Source organism: Vanessa tameamea, chromosome 14 (genome assembly GCF_037043105.1).
Source record: "Vanessa tameamea isolate UH-Manoa-2023 chromosome 14, ilVanTame1 primary haplotype, whole genome shotgun sequence".
Lineage (NCBI taxonomy): Eukaryota > Metazoa > Arthropoda > Insecta > Lepidoptera > Nymphalidae > Vanessa > Vanessa tameamea.
The window spans coordinates 2,914,757-2,936,663 of record NC_087322.1 but is presented as its reverse complement, the minus strand read 5'-3'; the positions used below and the strand labels follow the sequence as shown (position 1 = coordinate 2,936,663).

The 21,907-nt window shown below is 34.3% G+C and overlaps 1 protein-coding gene across 1 annotated transcript in view; it reads right to left on the bottom strand.

Annotated features, from left to right (window-relative positions):
* LOC113398582 (RNA-binding protein MEX3D) overlaps positions 1 to 11,964 on the bottom strand; it is a 48,488-nt gene extending 36,524 nt beyond the window's left edge. The window contains exon 1 of the mRNA XM_026637384.2: positions 11,561 to 11,964. Coding sequence (XP_026493169.1) covers positions 11,561 to 11,801 — 241 coding nt within the window. The 5' untranslated portion in view covers positions 11,802 to 11,964. The remainder of the gene's footprint in view (positions 1 to 11,560) is intronic.
* Positions 11,965 to 21,907: the final 9,943 nt, after the last annotated feature.

Genomic DNA, 21,907 nt, shown 5'->3' with positions numbered 1-21,907 from the left:
AAAGGAGAAAAAAAAATAAAAAAATCATTTCCGAGAAGCGTTGACCGCTTTGCCAATTATATTAAAATTGTTGTTCAATACCGCCAGCGGAGAGTTTAGCAATTTAGATACACTTAGTAATAGCCGCCTATCGATATTATATTGTATCTCGCGAAACACATAAATAATTAAGTTCAAAAATGATCTTACAACTAAAATTAATCGTCTCGAGGGCGATCCTCAAATCTGTAAACGGACCATATTTTTATTTAAATCTTTAATTTCGTTAAAAGGTTAATGTGGCCGTATGCACGCTAATTGAATCGCCGGCAGCTATCGTGTGCCTTTGCATTCTGGAAAGCTAATACGTCTGGCGAGCATGGTGCCTGAAACGAAATCGTGTGTCGCAAAAGGATCGATGTTCTCGATGCGTCGCGTCGGAGCCGATTCTAAGGATTATTACTGCGGAATGCCGCTCCACAGCTCTCGCTTTCAGAGCTGCTCTTCGCCAACCTTCGATATAATTTCATTTTATACATTACTAAATGCAACATTAATGCGATAATCCATGACCAGTCGCCCTTGATTTGATAAATGATTGATAGCCATTCTACAATAAAAATTTCTTTCGCGTCTACGATATTTTGAAGCGTATGTTTAAAAAGAAAAACCACGAAACGGTAACGAAATGGCATTATTTCAATTATCTACACAAGTCTAAATTATAGGCATCGCTTGTGCGTGTTTCAAATATCGAGGAGCGTATTTAAGTTATTTTTAAAGGGCTTCAGGCCCCAGGTGTCAATTGCAACGTAAAAGGCTGTAAGGAGGTTCATTTATGAAGGTCTTTTAAATGATGTTATTGTATAAACGAGACATGCATACATTATTCGTTATGAAGTATGAGCGACTTTGGTTATAATTTTAAAAGGTACCAGGGCAGTATGAGTTATCAAGCGGCGTGATCGAACGTGGTGCTTGTAAAAACTGGAGTTATCGTTGGCGCGGCAGGTGCAAGCGGCAGATGTCGTCGAGCGATGGCCTCACGAGAAATATTTCGTAAACTTTACATATTTTGAAAGTATTCCTAACCTACTCTACAACACAATACACAAAATACTCAGTAGACGATATTTTTATTATTATTTAATTGGATATTGATCATAAAAGATTTAAGTAAAATAAAGCCCCTAGTTAGGGCGTCGACAATTTTTTATAATTAAATAATTAAAAATAAAAGTTTATACACAAATTCCATTTATTGTTTATTTAAACTGATTTTGCTAGTTACTATGAATATAAATTACTAAGTATTTTATTATTTATTATACGAGTCATCATTTACACGTGAAATGAAAAAAAAAACATGTGTACGGGTTTAAATATAAATTGAAACATTAACCATTTATTATTCATTACGATAAACTTACGTTATGTTCAACGGTCTTAGATTAGGGACACGTGTCACAGTGCAAATGTCATGATGTCGTTACAATACGAGCACTGCATTTGCATTCAGCGACGCGAGGATCGAACCGTTTCGAAAATCGAAAACAAAACAAATTGCCTCTTCCGGGGCGCCGTTACACAGATGGCGCTTTGCCGCCAGCTGCATTTGCTTTTAACTCCTAGCGTAACCGAATGCTTCGAATTTCATAAATAAATGTTTGTTGTTTTAAACATTATCATAGGCAAGTACTTGTATTCAGGAGTGACTTCATTATATTAAGTGTGCCTTAACCTATTTACCCCGACCTCCGATGCTGGCAGGTGGCGTACGAGAACATTTCAGCAGAAAAAATGTACTGTATAATAATTAATGAGGCGAAATAATGTACCAGCATGCAAGACGAAAATCTAAAGGCTGGCGACACGCACCGCTCGGTGGCAACTCGACACCGGCCATTGAACATTTTCACGAGGGAAATATCGGTTTACACGACGAGAGGACGCCACCCACTACGCGCTACGAGTTCGACTAGCTCTGCGTGCCGTCTGTGCTTCTGGTACATGGCCGTAATTCATACAAAAAATACACAAAAATCATCTGTCAGTGTCAATTAAAGTAACCGGAGCTTGCACTATTTGCGATACAGTAAACAAGATTTAGTTACTGCACCCTCTCGCATTAAGCGAGGTCGTTAACCCTGCACTAAACACTGCGATGATAAAATAATGAAGTTGCAGTCAGTTTCAACCACGATGAGATATATATTCATTTGTAACATTTACTTAATTTATCGCTAATAGTATACGCGATAAGGCAGGTAGGAATCGATGAGAGCAGGTAGACTCTTTCACTGGAATTTAAGGACCCAAGATTTAATAACGGCTTGGAGTCGGGGCTTTTGAGTGGGGCCGGCGTTTTTTCAGTGGTCATTTTAGATACTACATACAGTTATGTTTTTCAACAAAGGCATCTTTTGTGCGGAGTGTTAAGGCATTTTACAATAAAGATAGTAATTCTGTTGTACAGAAGTGGATGAGCAGATTGTTAGTGAGAAGTGAGGATAATATAATTATGTTTTTTTTAATCTGTATTTATATGCTTCACTTAAATAATATGAATATTTTAATAATAAAGATAATTAGTGAAGTTTTAGGATTCTATTCTTGGCAAAATTGATCGATTTATCTGATTTTGTATATTATTAATATAATAAGTCATCGTGTTATTTTTATTAAGAAATATATTCTTAAGAATACCAGGAATAATTTGTAACGAGTTTCCGCTAATTTTGATAAGGGATCGATAACCTCGCATCCGCGGTGCGGTACAAATGTAGTATAAGAATAGTATGAATAACACTGCCGACGTCTACGTTTCAATACAAATTTAACAAGCATAAAAAAATCAATAAGAATATTAATAATGTAATTTAATTAGAATATTTTAAATGTATTAAAAAATACGAGTTAAATATTTCATTACAAAAAGTGAAAGCGTCAACAGAAAGTACTTTGGTAGAAATTTACGTGAAGAAATAACGTGTTTATCACGTCACCGTTTTCTTATCAACATTAACTGCACCTGTTGAAGTCGATCGGGTACCCGAAGACGAATGCATCTATTTATAACATTTGATTCAAAAATTTGATGTAATCGAACATAGTACTGCAATGTTTTTAGAACTTTACAATAAAATATTTTTATTTAAGGGATATTATACGATTTTACATTGAATACAAAACAATATTTCGGACAATATTTTAGCTGGGAGTTTTGTTGTGTGTATGTTCAAAAACTTAAGTACTAAGTAACTAAGATTAAACTATGAATACAACATTTGTAAAAATTGCATTCCTAAAAAGTCTCACAATACTTAAAATAAACTTGTTGGCCGTTGCGCTCTCATGCGGTTATTACGTACCTATTACCAACGGACAAAACATCTGTCGCGTGTATTATTTATATATAGTTGCCCTTTAAATGAATTGACTACCGGCGAAACGCTGAAGCGGTTAGCGTACACTCGGTAGCACGGTGGTGACTATTAGGGAGGGTTGGTTGACCTACATTTATTCATTACGAGCTGCGCTCACAACTTTAATCTTTTGATATCGAGATTTGTTACTATTTTATCCTTTTAATTTTTATAATAAAAGTAATTACATGCACAAAAATATAAATTATCACTTCGGCAATTTAAATTATAATAGTTATCTTAACATGAAGGGGGTAAAGACAGCCGAAAAGTTTTATTTATTGCGGCATATTGAACGTTTTTTTTTTTGTTCTGGTGATTTTTTTTTTAATTTATATATTAGCACAAATTATATGAATAATTTTATTTGTGTAAAGAGATTAATTATTTCGTATTCGTACAATTAATAAACAAATTAGCCCGATTCTGACCATGTGTTAGGCTAATGAACTAGTTTTAATAAACAAGCGAGTTTAAACAATTTTTTTTAATAGTTATCGTACTGTTGCAAAGTCAAATTATTAATAATTATATGTAGGTTTTGTAATTTATAAGAAACTATTATTTTTAAATGAAGTAAGTACTGTTCAATAAAACTTAATTATACGAACGGTAATATTTTATAATAAGAATTATTAAATCAGTAGGTTAGGTGCGAGTAGGCAAATGCAAGGTGCAGCTCTGATGTGATACGGGCGACAGCTGATACTATTGTTAATAAACATTATGTTAAAAGAAAAGTCAACAATAATCACTACAGTTGCAGACGACACCAGTAACTAATATTTATGGTATTAGTATATATTATTTATATATCTAATAATAACTATGAGTATTTGGTACGATAACTTGGTAACTTAAAGAGTATGTTGATCGTAGACATTAACTTTTTAAACTCATTACAATCAATTAAAGATACCGTACAGAATAATAATTACTTTTAATAACGGTAGAAATTTGTACCATATTTTAAAACATAAATACTCATAGCAAATTAAACAGTGAAGCTATAATTTACCACGAATAGAGGAAGCAATTTAATTCACAATGGATTAAGCTTATAATGGCTCGCCACCAGGTGTTTATTTTTTTCGTATGTCTGCGATGAGGCATGGTGCTAACGAAATGAGCCACGAGGAAGTGGACAAGTTATTATTAATATAATAAAAAAAAAAGGTTTTAATTATGTTCAACCAATAAAATTGTACAATTTGTCGTTTATATTCGTTTTTTTTTTAATTATGCGACATAATTCAAAATAAGTTGTTTTTTTATTTATTATATTTTCATGATCACTAAGTTCACTTACTTGATAAATCATTAATAGTAAAACGAATATATACTAATTAAAATGATCGTATCGTAAAATTCACACTAAGATATGTAGCAATTGTAGTATTCCACAATAATAAAAAAATATCATCAGTATTTATTTTATTTTCAAAATATTTTTATATTACAACAAGTAAAGTCGAAATTTATAAAATGTTTATAAATAAAAAAAAATTATTCGTTTAACAATTGTTGTTATTCTACGTCTAGTAATTTTTATCTTGTATGCAGTTTTAATGTAGCGGTACCTTGCAAATAGTTGTTATTTTTCTTAAACTTACTGCACAAGTTTTTCGTTCGTCATAAGAATGTGGTATTCAATGAAAGGTAAGACGTAGCAAATATCATTCAATAACGTTAATGACTGTTCATTGACCTATTGACATGACATATGTACAAAATTACATACTCAGAAATAAATGTTAATAAAATTTTATAAATATTTTATTTAAATTTTTCTATTTCGAAATAGTAATTTATGTATTATAGGTACGTATATCAAGACGAGTACGAGTGATAGTTGAAGATATGGTGGAAGCGGTGGCAGGTGTGAGGAACGGTCGAAGAAACGGTGGAAATACGAAGTACTTGACGGTTACAGGCAGATGTTAAACTCAACATTATGATAAGCGGGAATCGGCATACTATCTTACAACGTGTATTTTACAACGTGTGAAATGTCACGTGCCTAAGCTTTATAAATATTTTAAACTCGATACATCGAATATTTTACTTCGTTCGATTAATATATAATTGCGGTCAAGTAGGCACAACGATTATGACGAACTAGTTTCGTCTTCGTGTACTTTTGTTAAATGTCAATTGTTGTTCGGCTACGAGATATAAACTCGCGTTACTGGCACATGTGCTGTTGCCAGCCATTTGCCATTTGCCAGCTAGATCGGTCACATTCTTACGACTACATTTCGCACATCTGCGTCTTCGACTCGAAGGCATTAACATCGTATCCTGTCATTAAACCTTTACAAGAAAGATGAACGAGTATTTTTTTCATACAATAATGTAGTCTGCGACAAATAAATTAATCTCGAGCATAAATTGCTCTCGCATAGTTCTCTCGGAGAATGGCAGCATATAGAAGTACAATAATGGAAGTAGCCTGCGGGATGGACGCTTATTACGATCCGTGGATGAGGAGTAAATCGAAATGGGAATGAGTCTAATTCGCGGCGCCGCCTGACACTCTGAGATGGATTGTTGTCAACATTAGTGCGGGAAGCATATCGACTTGTCGCTCTACAACGGACAGCTCGTGCCAACGCGTAAAACGTCACTCGACTTACTATCTGATGCACAACAATAGTTCCAATACTAAGTCACATAAGACTCTTTTCCCTATCACGATTAGTCGACGTTTAAGACTCAATAACTGTTCCATAAATAAGCGTTTGCGTTCACGAGTACACGTCGCTAGACGTCTGGTATTCAATTTCAAACTCAGAAACAAAAGGGCTCAAGGTCCACAATTAAACGGAGGAGCGCGATTTCGCGCCGGATTACGGGTTTATTCGTGCTGCCGCGGCAATTAGGAAGTCATTCATTAGGGTCCCTAAGTTTCGCAGACGTGGGGGTGCCGACGCACTGTGACGTCATGATGTTCCTCTGTATCAAGTTATGATGATCTGCTATCATTTATTCCACTTTACATTAAACAGTTAATATGCTACACTTTGTTTAATAAAATAAAACAATGTTTAAGAATGCTATCCAACATGTACGGTGTAAAATACAAACAAAAGCGAGTTAGTTCGTCTGTGTTCCCGAAGCGGTGGCTTGGCGCCACCGCACTAGTAACCAACCAGTGAGCGAAAGAGATAGTTGATGTAGTATACCTTAAAATATATCTTAAAATCATTGTTGATACACATCCGTGGAACTTATTTCCGAAAGCGTGATAAGGATGCAAGATGAGGTTAGCGGCGTTCCAGAATGCATCTGTCAAGTTACACAAAAAACGGGGTCGTGGAATTTCGGGACGACTCCACGCCGGTGCAGATGCTCTTCTATTTTTTAAGACGAAGAAGTTTCATTCAAAAATTGTCAACGGATAGAGATTTGTGTAATCTTGTTAAAGTAATAGTAGCTAGCCAGTTAACAAGCAATATAGCGACCCTACTGATCGGACGTTTATGAGTTTTAAATGAACTAAACAGAATGATAACCGTCATGAAAAATAAAATATAGCAACATGTAATAAAGGGTTTTATTCCTTTTTCGAGTAGTTTATACGAAATGTTAGTATTTGTCATATTCGCTAAGATCAAATCTTTTTTTTTTATTAAGACGAGTACAAGGCGGGCGTTCCTTGCATGTACCAGGCGTGCAGAACTAAGCAGGAGCTAAAGCCTTGACCCTGACTGTGGTGGCGTCGACCGGAACGCACGCCGAGTACACTGCAAATCTCGTCGATTTCCTCTCACCGCCTAGCTAGTGTTGCGATCTTAGTACGCGCTAGTCACACGTGTGATTTACTAGATTGTTTTCTCTTTCGTTGAACTTTTTTATTTGTAAAAATTAAAAATTAGATTTTAAGCGTAACACACGCGTTTTGATTTCTATTGATAACATGTATTAATTGTCATACATAATTAATTGATATTTAAGAAGTGAAATAATAAAGATAAATCGTTTAAATATAATATAATCGAAAAGGCGAATAACGTTAATTGTTATTTTCCCAGACGCGATGTTTCTCGTCCATAATAATAGTACAACCAACGGTTGAACGGACGGGTAACGTCAAAAATGAGAGTTATTGTACATTAAAAACATGACTATCATGATGGGAAGTAAACAGAGCCGAAAGAGGGGTTGGCAGTCATTGATGTGGAACCGGTCTAGCAACTCGTCACTAAAACCGGATCGTGACGGACGGGGATGAATTACACCGACATGCCGCAGATTGGGAACGGTGCTATGTTCGACAACATCATTTGAATCGTGAACAAGTGTTAGTAATTAATTCAAAACGTGTACTTGGTGATGATACACAAAGACCAAAAACGTCTAGTGACACGTCCTTTACGGAGTCGCTTACCTTGCAAAACACCGAATTTACAAGATGCAAAACATCGTACGACGCGCCACTACAAATCAAAACAACAAACGTGCCGACAGGAGGCTCGATCGACATCAAGACAATCGAGCATCGACAATCGACATTATCGATAGTCGCGACCCGCTGCGAGTAGTCAGCAGCCGGACGTGACGTCACGGAGTGTCGCGTAAACGCGAGAATTTTAAACAACCTCCTTTTGGTATATTTGCGTTGTCTCAAACACATGACATTGGTATAAACAGAGATATATTTTTTATTACCCCCTTGTTTTATTTTGTGTGAAATAAGGTCTATTTTGCAAGTGAGAACTATTCGAAGATATAATTAAGTAATATTCTTATTCCTCATATTCGTGTCATATTTATGTTGATGGTTTGTAGTGTGTTATAATTTATCATCAAACAATGTTAGCTATAATATTTTGGCATAGTATAGAAAACTAGACAATATTATAAAAAAGCTTAATTAATATTTTTGCGTTACGAAGAAATCAAATACAATAAGAGTTAATACGTTAACTTTCTATTGCAAAAAAAAACAAATGAATTATTCTAATTAAAAATTTAAAAACAAAATGTTACATCATTTTAATTAATATTAAATATCTGTATTAATATTTAATACTACAGTAACATGCAAACTACTAGTAGCCTTACTGTTTTAATATTATTTGATACTGGTCGTTTCTGGCAAGTAAACTTATGAAAATCGACTAGATATATAGCAAACATAAACAAAGTTTTTTTTTTTAAACAAAGTCTATTTATTTAAACTTCCTTTAAAGCAAACAAATTAAAATGTTTGCAAAAAATCTCAGGTACGCAGGAACGTACCTCCTTTGTGATAAATAAAAACTTCAACGCGAAAGCACTTGTGTGTTTCCAAGTGCGTATTGAATTTCTACCATTCTACCATTGTACCACTGCCCGAGGTAGGTCCGCAGAAAAACGATTCAATTCTAAAGATGTTCTTTGAAGCTTTTAAGTTTTTTACGTCATATAGAATTTTTTTTTTCTAACATTACCTGAATGTCATACTAAAGGTAATATGATAAATAATTACATTATAGGGAATTATACGGTAAAACTTTTCTATACAATTAGGTATATTTATATGTAACGAAGAAAAAGTTAACTATCAAAGCACCACAGAACAAAAACATACAAACAGACCGTTTCAAACGAAACGACCTAAATATAGCGATATAACCTACATTACAATACGAAATGTACCACAGATGGCACCTTGTCGCAATAAAGGGCCGTTGCCGTTACGATCTACAGTGAAATGAAGCGGTTGGTAGTCGAGTTAGACAAGGTTGCAAGTGTCGCGGCCGGGCCGTTTTTTTGTTTTGCTTTTACGAGTCGGCTGGAAATGCAACGTACATACGTATAAGTTGACTATAATTTTGTATTATTGTTCTTGGGAAAGGTTTCCAGCTTTCTGTTACGCCGTCTGAGCGTTAGTTATTTTTGTAAAACAGTTTAATATTCCAGTGCCTACAAACATATGTTTTAAATCATGTTTTTATATTATTATTACTTTCAAATTGGCATTATTAGATCTACAGGTACATTTTAATTTTACAATACTTATTGCTCATGTGGAATCATATAACATAGTTGTTTGGACATAATAGAAAAATAACTAAGCGTTTTTGTCTATCTGTGTGTACCAAAATTTGTAAAAACTAAAGTACCTCATGATTGCATCAAACATATATTTCTAATATAATGTCGATGAAATGATAAAACGAAATAAAATGGTTACATAAATAAAATAAGTTCCAAAAGGAAAGTATCTACTTAGTTTGTTAGTATATTATCGAGTCGGGTATGTTTAGGTGGCGTGCATACATCACGAGTCGGGAACTCGGGACTCGGGGCAATCACCGGAATGCAATTTCTATATCGCGAGCGTCTCATTAAAAAGCGCGGGACGTATGTATGTAGGTACTAGCTACGCGGTATTGCGGGATAGGTTAATCGGGACGTGATTGAGTGGGGTGATTCGATGTGAACTGAAACTACTATATTTGACGATACAATATTTATGCAATGGTTTAAATAATAGAAAAAAGTATTATTTGGTTATGCATTTTCATGATAATTCGACGTAGTCTTAAAATATATATTCCCACATAATTGTGATGTAGACTTGACGTACTTTTACCGCCAACTTAGTTGGATATCTTTCTATAATAAGAATTATAAATACCCCGACCTAAAATATGTTAGGAGGGGTCTGTACATTTTAAAAGTATTTTTTAAATAGTTGATTCAGAATCGGTAAACATTTTCATAACAATAATGAGAATACGAATATTATATTATTCAGACTGAATTAATTCGATAAGTAATAAATTAAATACATCGCGCTCATAAATATAAGTCTAAGACGATTTTGATAAGACTTTTTATTGCAAGGTAAACTTTTTGATATTAACTTTATACTAAAATATAACAAACTATTAATTCAAATTAAGGAATTATTTTATTATTTAAATTAGGATCCTCCTACGAACATAAAAATATGCAATATATCTATTGAATATAAAAATTAAGGAAGGATATTTGGACTTCTTATCAGTTTTGTCGTTCAAACACGTGGTTTCGACAGTAGGTACAGACTAAACAAAGTCAACATTAGATATGCCGAATTAGCAATTCATTTAAATGTATCACGTTTTGATTGGTTAATTGTCCATAAAAATGATATATCGTTTTTTTTAGATTAATGATCTGAGAATATATTGGTTGAAAATTTATTTAAGGTAAATTTATAAAAAATATGTATATATATGAATAAATACCTGCAATTAAAAGTAAAATATTTTACTATTGAAGTGGTAATGGAAAAAAGTGAACAGAATAAACGCGGAAAATTTATTAGTAAATTTATATAGGTACGAAGAATTATGAAAATCAGTCACTTGTGGGTATGAATTTTATTTTTATTAAGCAATTTTTTTCGGTTTTTATCTTTTTGATTATTGATTTTTTAATGGGTTAAGGACTTTTATATTTCAGACTATGAATATATGAGTAAAATCAAAAAATAAAAATTTAGCCAAAAAAATGCGTGTGGTTTGGGGGTAGATACATAATACAAAAAAAGCTTCAAGGTACTCTATTAAAGTTAAGAAACGAACTCTCACAAAAGGACCCGAACAGCAATTAGTTTTTTTTTCGCAAATCCGGTGCACATTTCAAAAAATTAGTTTCAGATAAGACTGCGTCGAACCTTTGTCGGAATTTTTTACGCACTCGAGAAAAACTACCGACATCACTAAGGGTATCATTTTTTGTTCGTCGCATCTTTTAATTAGTGGATCGTAGTTTTTTGAACAGCTCGGGTAAGCATTTACCACACTCTATAGGCGAGAAATTACTTTGAGCGACTGCACCATGGGAAATCACACAAACAATTATTTATTCATTATACACGGTCTATTTTATATTTATGTAGTTTCATCTACGTTTACAAAGCTACGATCTACGATTAAATCAAAGCGGCTACGAAACACATAACTTAAGCTAGCGAGATGTTGTTACGGCACTTTTGCGGGTAAACAAAAACAGCAGGCGGGGAAGTTGACTGCTACATAGTAGGAATTTCGTCAGCGAGTGTCGGTGATCGAACATAACCTAAAAGCAAGCCGGCGCGGCACGTGCGCCCTTATGTAAGGGTAGCGCAGGTCGCAAAAATACGGCACGACATAACCTCAACGGGAAGACGATCCTACCTTGTCTGCCGACGATCTCCGCAACGTGCTCAGAGGAGGGCACGGGCACGCACTCGGTCATGTTTTGAGATTTCTTCGCACGGTCGTCGGGCGGCGGCGCGAAGCCGAGCGGACTCGACAGTGGATTCGTCGCTGGAATACTCTCGTCGAAGTTCAGCATGCTCAGCTCGAGGGCGAGCTGAAAGGCACGCTGGTCTACCATGCCTCCGCCACCCAGCTCCCCAAACAGGCTTGAAGGCATTTCCACTTGGGACGCAATCTTGTCGGCTTACGAGAGGTTTCCCTCTCGAGTCACTGGTCAAAAATTGGTGTAGCGCGTTCGATCGTTTCGAGCGCCGCGTCTGATCGTGTAACGGAACGCACGTGTGTTAATGTCGCGGCGCGGCGTTGAACTGAGTCGCCGGCCGGCGGGCGCACGCGCCTTGCGTTGTGAGGGGCGCGGCGAGGTGGCGGGGTGGCGCGGTGGTGAGAAGGGGCGCGGTGGGGTGCGGGGCGCGGTGGGCCGGGCGGGCGGCGCAGGGAGCGGGTGGCGCTGCACCGGGCGGGATGCGACGCAGCTTCCGCCCGCCCTGCCGCTGCCGCCGTCGACAACGCGAGACGGATCGCACATGACACATCACAGGTAATTATATCGCGTAGTGGCGTACGACACCTTTCAACTGATAAGAATACCGGTTAATTGAGTAATTGTCAGCCGGCAGTTAAAATTTATTAACTTCTCACTTTCAATTAGTGACTTAAAAGATACGGTACTAAATGAAATTGTTATTAGTTTAAGTCAAAAATACAAATAAAACTTAAAGATTATAATTTTTCTTAGCGTTTTTTTTTTGTTTCGATTGCTTTGAACCTATAATGTAAAGCAAAAATAAATATCGTTTTGACTTGTATGTACAAACTTAAACAAATAACAAGGCATGTAATTGCGTAAATTTCAATACATATGGAGATATTTAATTTATATGTTGAATTATTTGAACGATATTTACAAATCATTATAAAATAAGTCGAAAGTATACCTACATACTTCAACTAAATAATTAAAGATAACTTTGATATTCCACGTGTTTTCAAAAATGAAATATTTATTTATTAATCATCCTTAATATAATACGTATAACCTTTAAGCTACTTCTGTTATTGTAAGATAAATTAATGTCTTAAATTACATAAATATCATATTCCTCGCAGTGGAAAAAAAATAAAAACTGTCTTACAAGATTTTAACTACATCAGTTAAGCTTTACGCTGTACTAATAACAACACTATATATATGTTAAGAGAATCGATACCACATGTTAAAAATTCCCTACTTATTTTTTTGTTTTTGTAAATCCCAATTAAGTTTTTAGTTATTTCATTAAAATATATCGTTACTTAAGTGACACTGCAGGATCTCAGAGTAGCTCACTTCGTACCTACTGTAAATTTAATGGAATATGACTAAATAATACCCTCACTTGGGTAGTAAGTCAACCTTTTTTCCCAATGTTAAACAATATATTTAGACTGGAGATTATACGATACTTAAAGAGCAAGGTCACTAAAAAATTACAACGGCGAGGCAAATGGATTGCGAGCACTGTGCTAAGAAATCATACTTTGACTTCTTCGAGATAAAAACTAAGCTCCAGGAATTTCGACTAGTTTCATTGAGCACTAAAACATGAGAATACCTAACGGCTGGAGTAGGAACTACTTGCTTTCCAGAGGTCCTTAAAATATCACTAGTCATTGAGAAATGAGACTAATTTTGCTGACATCGAAACTACGATGTAGATTCGCGTAGAAGATTATTTATCGATGGCACTCAATTTTGTCTTCAGCTAGATGATTGAAGGGTCCAAGGATGGGACCAAGGACGTTTCTGACAAAGATACGTACGAAACCAAAGACTTTCAGTTCAAGATTTGATCATAAGACAATTTTGACAGGAAGTGCAATTTAATATATGAATGGACAACAGCGATAATTTTTTCCTTACATCTATATGTTGTTTAACATATTTCCCGAGTTTAATCATATAAACGCGAATGTAGCAGTTTTTAACCAGTGGGTATTTTTTTGCGCTTCTCACGATTCAATGTATAAATGTATATAAGTAAATACTGCCCGTATTATTAGGACTGTCTCATATTCTGGTGCTATTGTAATGTTGCAAGTAATAAAGTCTGCTAGTATTCTCGTTTCTCGTATATCCCTTTGTCAAGCACTTCAGAATAACTTAAACTCACTTGTGCCTGCGAGACACGCCTCGGACGCGTCAGGAACGCGACAATTTTAAAATAATTATAACGAAGTACTCTTTGTTAACATTACATGATCTTCTATTCATTCTTCTTCTTCGTTCTCCTTTTTAATAAGGTTACCCAATGTATCATTCGATATGTACATAGCTTATCGATTTTGTTCATATGCTGTGAGACGGACGGTTAACAAATTCAAAAACCTTCAGAGACTCTCTGACAACAGACAATGTATACCATAAACAATCAATGTAATTAGAACATATAAAGAAGTAAACAGTCAAATCCTAAGATACGAGTATAGTCAATTTTAGATTAAAGGTATATATTTCTCACTTCAATATTTCTTACTAAAACCTTATTCATTTAAAAAGGCTGCTAGATCCAATGTATTATAATTATATAGCCTCGGAATTTTGTCATTATTGATCTTTTAAAAACATCATTTTATTATGTTATTATAATAAATATTTATTGGTAAGGCTTTCGGTGTGTTCCGGTTTAAAGGGTGAGTGATCCAGTGGAACTAGGGACATAAAATCTTAGTTCCCAATGTTGGTGGCGCAATGGGAATGTAAAGAATGGTTAATATTTCTTAAAGCGCCATTGTCTATAGATGGTGATGACTACTTACCAACAGGTAGCCCATTTAGCCGTCCGCCTACATTTATCATTAAAAAATATATTGGTAAGGGTACATTGAAATGTATGAAAATGAAAGAAGTATGAAAATACCGATTACGTTCAAGAAAATAAAACCTGATATCGGAATCACAGACACTAGCCAACTATTTTTTTTGCGTGAAAGCACATGTATCAATTAGTAATGTAATATTGAACTTTGTAAGAAAGACACTTGATACTCGATGCTCCGATCGTAAAATGCAGACGATGATACACAATTTTGGTTCGTCTTTACTTGAAATAATATGATGATTGCAGTCAATATCGCATATCATAGGTAAAATATCTGATGAATGAACGGTGTCTACCTGAACCATATTTAGTAAAGAAGTAACATCGTATATACTGTTAGGCTAATACCTCCTTTCGGTTCGAATAGAAGGTTATAAGTTTATTATACCACTATTAAACTTGGTGGGGCTTTGTGTAACCTACCATTTAATCTACCCATCATATATTCTAAGCGCAAGTAGCAATACTTAGTATTGTTATGTTCCAATTTAAAGGGTAAGACACTGTAACTATAAGAACAAGGGATATATCGTCTTAGTTCCCAAGGTTGGTGCATTTGTTATAATTCGTAAACAAAAACGTCACGCAGCTCCAATGCGAATTTATACAAACGTGGTTCGTATTTATTGTTTATAAATATTAAAAATATATTTAATATTACTATAAAGTAAGTACAACATATGCTTTTGTGCAACTCTAGACCCGAGACATAATTCAGTTCCGTTCAAATATAGACCTTATTCTTATAATTATAGGATATACATTGTAATCAGGGCTGTTACACCCGTCCTCATTAGTAGACTCAGAGTACCCGGGGTGCATCATCATTACTGACACTTCCTTTTATCTGCGCCTTTGACAAAGATGTGATTTTATATAATTTTTTATTAGAAATATTATAGAGAACTTTGAATTGTTACGTAGGAGATATTAAAAAAAAACTGTTTTATGGGGCTGTAACGTCATCACTACTGTTCTACATATGAATAAGATTCTAAGGTCCTGGATTCAAACCCCAAGCCGGCACTTAAGCTATTGGGTTTTTCTGTCAATACATTTTCAGTAGCAGCCTGAAGTTTGGCAATTGGCAGTATTTATAATCGTGCCTCGGAAAGCACGTAAAAACGTTGGTCCTGCGTCTGAAGTTTTCTTTTTTAAAAGACTCAGTGAATAGAGAGTGCATTTTTTACTCGGACAATTGTGGAGTGCTGCGCTGTGCAATTGGTTAGTGCCTCTTAAGAATGGCCGCTGTAAATTAAATCTGTCAGGCATAAGTCATCATATATTTTAAAACTAATTCTAATGTACGTTATTGTTATTTCATTGAGTTTCCAAAGTACAACAATATTAAGCCCATATGGAAAACATTGTAAGGAGATCTGCATGTGTTTTTTTGATTGTAAGGAGGTCTGAAAATTTGCCACAGCCTGGAATAAACTATAAACCTCCAATCTCTTCAAAAGGAGAGGAAGTTTTTGACCAGCAGTAGGACCTTTAGAAGCTTTTACTTTACTATACATAAAAAATAAAGTTCTTTGTATCTAATATAGCGTAGAAAATAGTTTGTTTCTATCAGAAAGTTTGCCATTTAAAGTTTCAAGCTATTCAAGTATTTCAAGCTACTGGTTTAGCGCGTTCCTGAGCAGTATTACCTATTCATTGGCAACTCGACTGTTGCTCGGGGTCAAGGCGTTTTACTTACTTTTTCAGTGACCTTATATGCTATGTATCTGAAACTACAACTTAGATTATTCAAAATTTTGTAACGTTTAAGAGAAAAAAATATCGTCATAGAAATTTTAGCCGCCATTAACTTGAACGAATATATTAAAAATCAAGAGTTCTAACCTATTGTGTATTTTGGAATTAATGGATATCAAGAAATATTAGGTTTAAATTAATAAATATACAAATATTGTAAGATCTCCAGACCTTATCCACAAAGTAAAGAAAGTTTTGGTGTCGCTGAATTATTTTGTATGAATTTTTAGATATCTACAATTTTTCCATGCAGTTTTAGTGTAATTGTTACAGTTTTACCAGCGTTCGCTACGAAATCACCCGAACTGACAATCGTCCTTACAACTGTGTTGATATACCAAGCTATATTTAATGGACATCTGCAACACCAGGGGGGTTGCAAGTCGTATCGGTTCGGAAAAACCGCTGGCGAAAGTTGCTTCTACAGAGTGGTTGTGCGAGGCAGAAAATGCCTTAAAAATCGGGATGTTGTGGATTTTCGGACATCTAAGTGGTGCGGGTGAAATTTAGAATTTTGATGAGATGTCCGAAGGTGAAATTCAGCTGCCGGGATTAATCCAAACAATTTCTCGGAACATTCCCCGTGGAAAATTCAGTAGAAGATGCAGAGTGATCCAACATCTCTACGCAGAGCCAAAGCATCGAGCAGATCAGAAAGGGCTTGATCGTCGATAATTCAAGCTGCTCTACGTTGGATACGGTCAAATGGAAGGAGCTGGTACTGGGGAGCACTCGCCCAGAGGTGAGAGCAGTGCTCCATCTGAGGTCGAATTTGCGCCTTGTATAGTCTTAGGCGATGGGCCGACGTAAAATACTGTCTTGCCTTGCTGAGCACTTCAAGCTTTTTTGATGCCATTTGGCTTTGCCTTCCAATTGACCGCGGAACTGAACGAGGCTCGAAATATCAACGCCAAGTATTCCGATACTAGCTGTGGCGGCTATCGGAATGTTCTCAAATCGTAGAGATACGACGAATGGTGTTTTTTTGGCGGTTAACGCGCAAACTTGTGTTTTTTTGGGGTTTAAATGGACTAGGTTTAGCCGGCCCCAGTTCGAGACTTTGTTTAAAGAAGACTCGATTTCCGACACAAGTTTGTTCCGGTTTTCTTCGACGTTTTCCCGAGAAATATTAGCACGGCCGGTGTATGAGGTGTCTACGGTGCTGTCGTCTGCATAGCAGTGAATGTTCCTGATTTGCAACAAGTCATTGATATGCAGAAGAAACAGTGCACAGTACAGTGCACAGGGTGCAAAAACTAATTGTTCTTTGAAATGGAAAAGAGAGAGACAGTCAAACAGGCGCATTCTAACGATTGAATCTGGACAGGCTTGCCAACTCATATTAAGATATTTTATGAGTTGATTTAATGTTTTCTACAATCAATATTATAAAAAAATAAATATGTATTCCAATTTAAAATTGTAAGGAATGATGTAATATCAGATTCATGAAAATAATTATTGAAAATATTTAAAATTAAAATCCACATTACTAGTACTATGAAAGTTTTATGGTATTTATGTATGTTACTTATAAATTAAAACATATACTGGTTGACTTCCAGGCAGGATATATTACATACATTATTGAATTTAACTTACATGACTTCGTATTTTTAAATGTTGAAAGAATAACTAATTTGAAAGAGTAACTACTTTCTCTGAGTTTCTTGCCGGTTCTTCATGTGTGTGAACTTAGCAGATCATTGTCCAGTAGATCAAAATTAAATGTGAGTTCTGTTAGCATGCAGAAGAGTTCTATAGTTCCTGATAGTCTTTAGAAATAGTTCTGACGTTTTTACCTAAAAAAAATTAATCGACGAAATGATCTACTAACTTCCCGTGGCAGATCATATCACAGCAGATCAAAAATAAATAGGATATCTTAGGGCATACAGCTGAATTCTACAGTTCCTGATACTTTTTAGAAATAGTTCAGGCATTTTTAGGGAGAAAATCATCGAAAAATAAAAAAAATAGTAGGAACACAAAAAGTCGAGAAAAACCGTTTTAATCGTTTGAAAACATTTTTAAAAGCAGGAACTTTTTTGTTTCTGATAGATCATTGTGATAAATATCATTTAAAACTTGTTATGAGTTCAAAACAAATATTTTTCTGCCAGCAGATCATGGTAGAGCTGTTAAATAAATGGAAAAATATAAATCAATGGTTTAAAATTATAATTATCACTACCAAAGGCTAGAACTCTCTCAATTATCACATATTGGTAACAGATATGTAACAAAAAAACTCGTTTCGAGTCAAGGAATCGTATTTCAGAGTCAGCAAATCATGGTAGAGCTGTTGAAAAGTCAATATCTTTCTTTTTATATTCTATCTATTCTAATTCATGCCCGATGGCTAGAACTCTTTAGTTCCTGGCACATCGGCGTTTTTGGCCCAGTGGTTAGAATACTTTAATCTTAGCCGATGATCAGCAGGTTCTAGTCCCTGCGATCACCATTGATTAATTTTCATGTTATTTATTTATTTTTATAATTAATCCCGTGCTCGACGGTAAAGCCCAACATCATAAGAAAATTTGTGGATGGAAGTCTGCCATATTCGTATAGACTACCCTGCATTGCAGCAGCATGTTTATTTTATTACGTCGGTAGGCGATCTAACTGTCTAGACGGAATGTGCTATCTGATAGTAAATGTTCACCATCGCCCATATACATTCAGCTGTAATAATTATTCACAATTTGCCACCAACCTTAGGAATTAAGGTGTTATGAGTATTTAGTTACAATGGCTCACTCATCCTTCAAAATGGAATAAAAAATACCAAGTATTGCTTATTGCGATAGAATATATTAGGAATGGGTGGTACTTACCCAGGGGCTTTTGCAAAGTCCTGTTCCCATGTAAAGTAGTAAAATAATCTCAAACCTTAAAATAAAAGTTGACCTAATCAAAGCACTGGGAAATTTACAGGTTCTTACTATAATAAATACAATATAATTACATTCAATTCATCGTATATATTTTGTATGGAAATTAAATAATCAAATCAATTAATATATTAATTATATAGTAACAAAAAAGTGTTAAAAAAGGCGTATATTTATTTATTATAAATACACGCCTTTTTTAACACATAGTCAGTATAGTAGTGCTCTTATTTTTTTATATATATGTATAGATGTATATGTATTACTTGCTATTGTTGAAAACATAGAAGGTTATTGCCGGTAACGTTCGCTGTCCCCTCAGCGCGCAAGCGAAAACGTAGCTGAGCTAACGAGATAAAACAATATGATAATTGCAGCTATGTATGTCAGTAGCATATACTTAGCTTTGCGCTTTAAATAAAGATAATATTCAAATGAACTTATTTAGCACATTTTTCAAGAATTACATTTTCCACTTAACACATTTAAAATCACAGTTTTAACAAATTACTATTGTAACTATAAAATGAGGTGTTATGTCATTACAGATGTAAAGAACATTTGAATTAAGAATAAAGCAGCATGTTAAAAAAATCGTACCTAGCACAGTTAAACACCGTGCTAATAAATATTATTAAAAATGAAAATGATGATGATGAAGGGTTCCTTTTTTAAATGTGTTAATTATTTTAATTTCTTTTATGAAAAAATATACGCAAATAGGCTATGGCCTTATGATACACTTCCCTGCCCTTCAAAGGTCCACTGTACACAAAAATGAAATGGCACGCTCTTTCTTTACAATGAAACACAACAATGATTGTTTAGAAGTTAAGTTATTATTTTACTTTTTATTATTATTTACATATTCATTAAGTTTAACCATCAGTGCCGGTGATAATAAATTAATATTTTAAAATGAATTATTTCATATCAGTGGGATCGTCACAGATTTTAATGAACAAATATTAATTTAAACTTAGAAAATATCGTTTAGTGATATAGCTGTCAGATAAAAAAAAATCTATACCCAGTAGTTTTCACCCACGTGTTATTGGGTCGGTCGTAGTTCTAATGTATATAAAGTAGTCTCTATCTATTTATAATCTATACTGTAATATATGTACTTTATACTATACTCTATGCTTTAATATTATAAATACGAAGGTACTCTGTCCGTCTGTTACACTTTCACGGCCAATTCACTGAGCCGAATTTGATGTAATTTGGTATAGAGCAAGCTTGAAGTTCAAGGATGAACATCGGTTACTTTTTATGTCCATGAACTGGCGACCAACCCCTAAAACGAGGTTAAATCCACGGGAGACAATTAGCATTCATAAAAATCTTTAAGGGTACACTTTTACATAACTTTAATACTTGTTTTAACGGATTTGAATCATGTTCAGATTAGTCCCAATTAGTATACGTGGATTTTTTTAAGTAATTTTAATATGCACATCTTGTAAAGGATCTGGTTTGGATTGGCATTGATTTAACGGAGTTTTAGAAGTGCTTAAAGCTGTTAAATTAATTCTAATCTCTCAACGAATTTCCACAATCTGTAAAATTGTTTACAAATTAAAAATGCATAATAATTACGTCGACTAAGAAAGTGTTTATTCTGAACCCTCATAAGTTCCTATATTTGATCCTAGCATCTTAGAAGTTTCGAACTATAGTAGTGATTAAAGGATACATTACTATCTATAAATATTACTAAATTGGGAATTTGAGCAGCACATCAATGTACGCTGATCATAAAGTTTTGATCAGGGTACATTGAGAGGAGTTCTGAGTATACGTTTGGCTGATGCAGTTTGTTAATCTTAGAATTAGTCTCATCTGATTGATTTGTCAAATTAGACCAGCTTGACAACTGGCTTCCCACGAGGAGGATGACCCCATACATTGGGTGCAGGGTACATTTTTTGGATATATTATTCTAAATATATCAAAAATATTCTATTTTAGTATCAAAATAAGTCACATCAAAAGATTAACTCACAGTTGCTGTTGTAGTTACGGTTGGTTTTTAAGACCTTTCCTATGAATAATATCAGTTACGTTTTACAACTACAGTAGTTTATATAAGTTTATTTAACATGGTAAATATCCCGTTTTAAATACTGTTAGTACAGTAGTTTAGTCCATAGTTTTTTTAGATGATCATTCAATTGTGTTTATAAAGTATTACATGAATTGATGTAATGTTTATTATAATCTCAATAAAAAATTCGTAACATATTTGTTAAAAGTTCAAAAATACAACATTGAAATCCATTTTCCACATAAAGATTTATTATTAACAGTGCACACGACGGAGGAAAGGGTTCTTTAAAACATATTATAATTAGACCCGGTTTAAAGCAGGGTACTTTAACAAACAAGAACGAATCAGTTTTTTTATTTGGCGAATTTTAAATACTTAAGTAGGTACCTGAATCGGAGTCACTAACTAGGGAGTGAGGACGAATTAGTTAGGTAAGTTTATTACTTTTATTGTTATATTTAAAGATTTATCTTTGAAAAAACCCATAAATTTGAGGTACTTGTAGTTTTTACAAAGATAGAATAATAGTTTGTGTAAAATTTAATAATACTTAGTGTAGATTAAAATATATTGGTATGGAGATTTAATACGATAAATTTAAAAAAATCAATAAAAAACAGGTCAACATTAAATCGTTTTAGCTCTAAACTGAATTTAGTTTAAAATGTCATTTCTTTTTTTTCTTACTTCCACA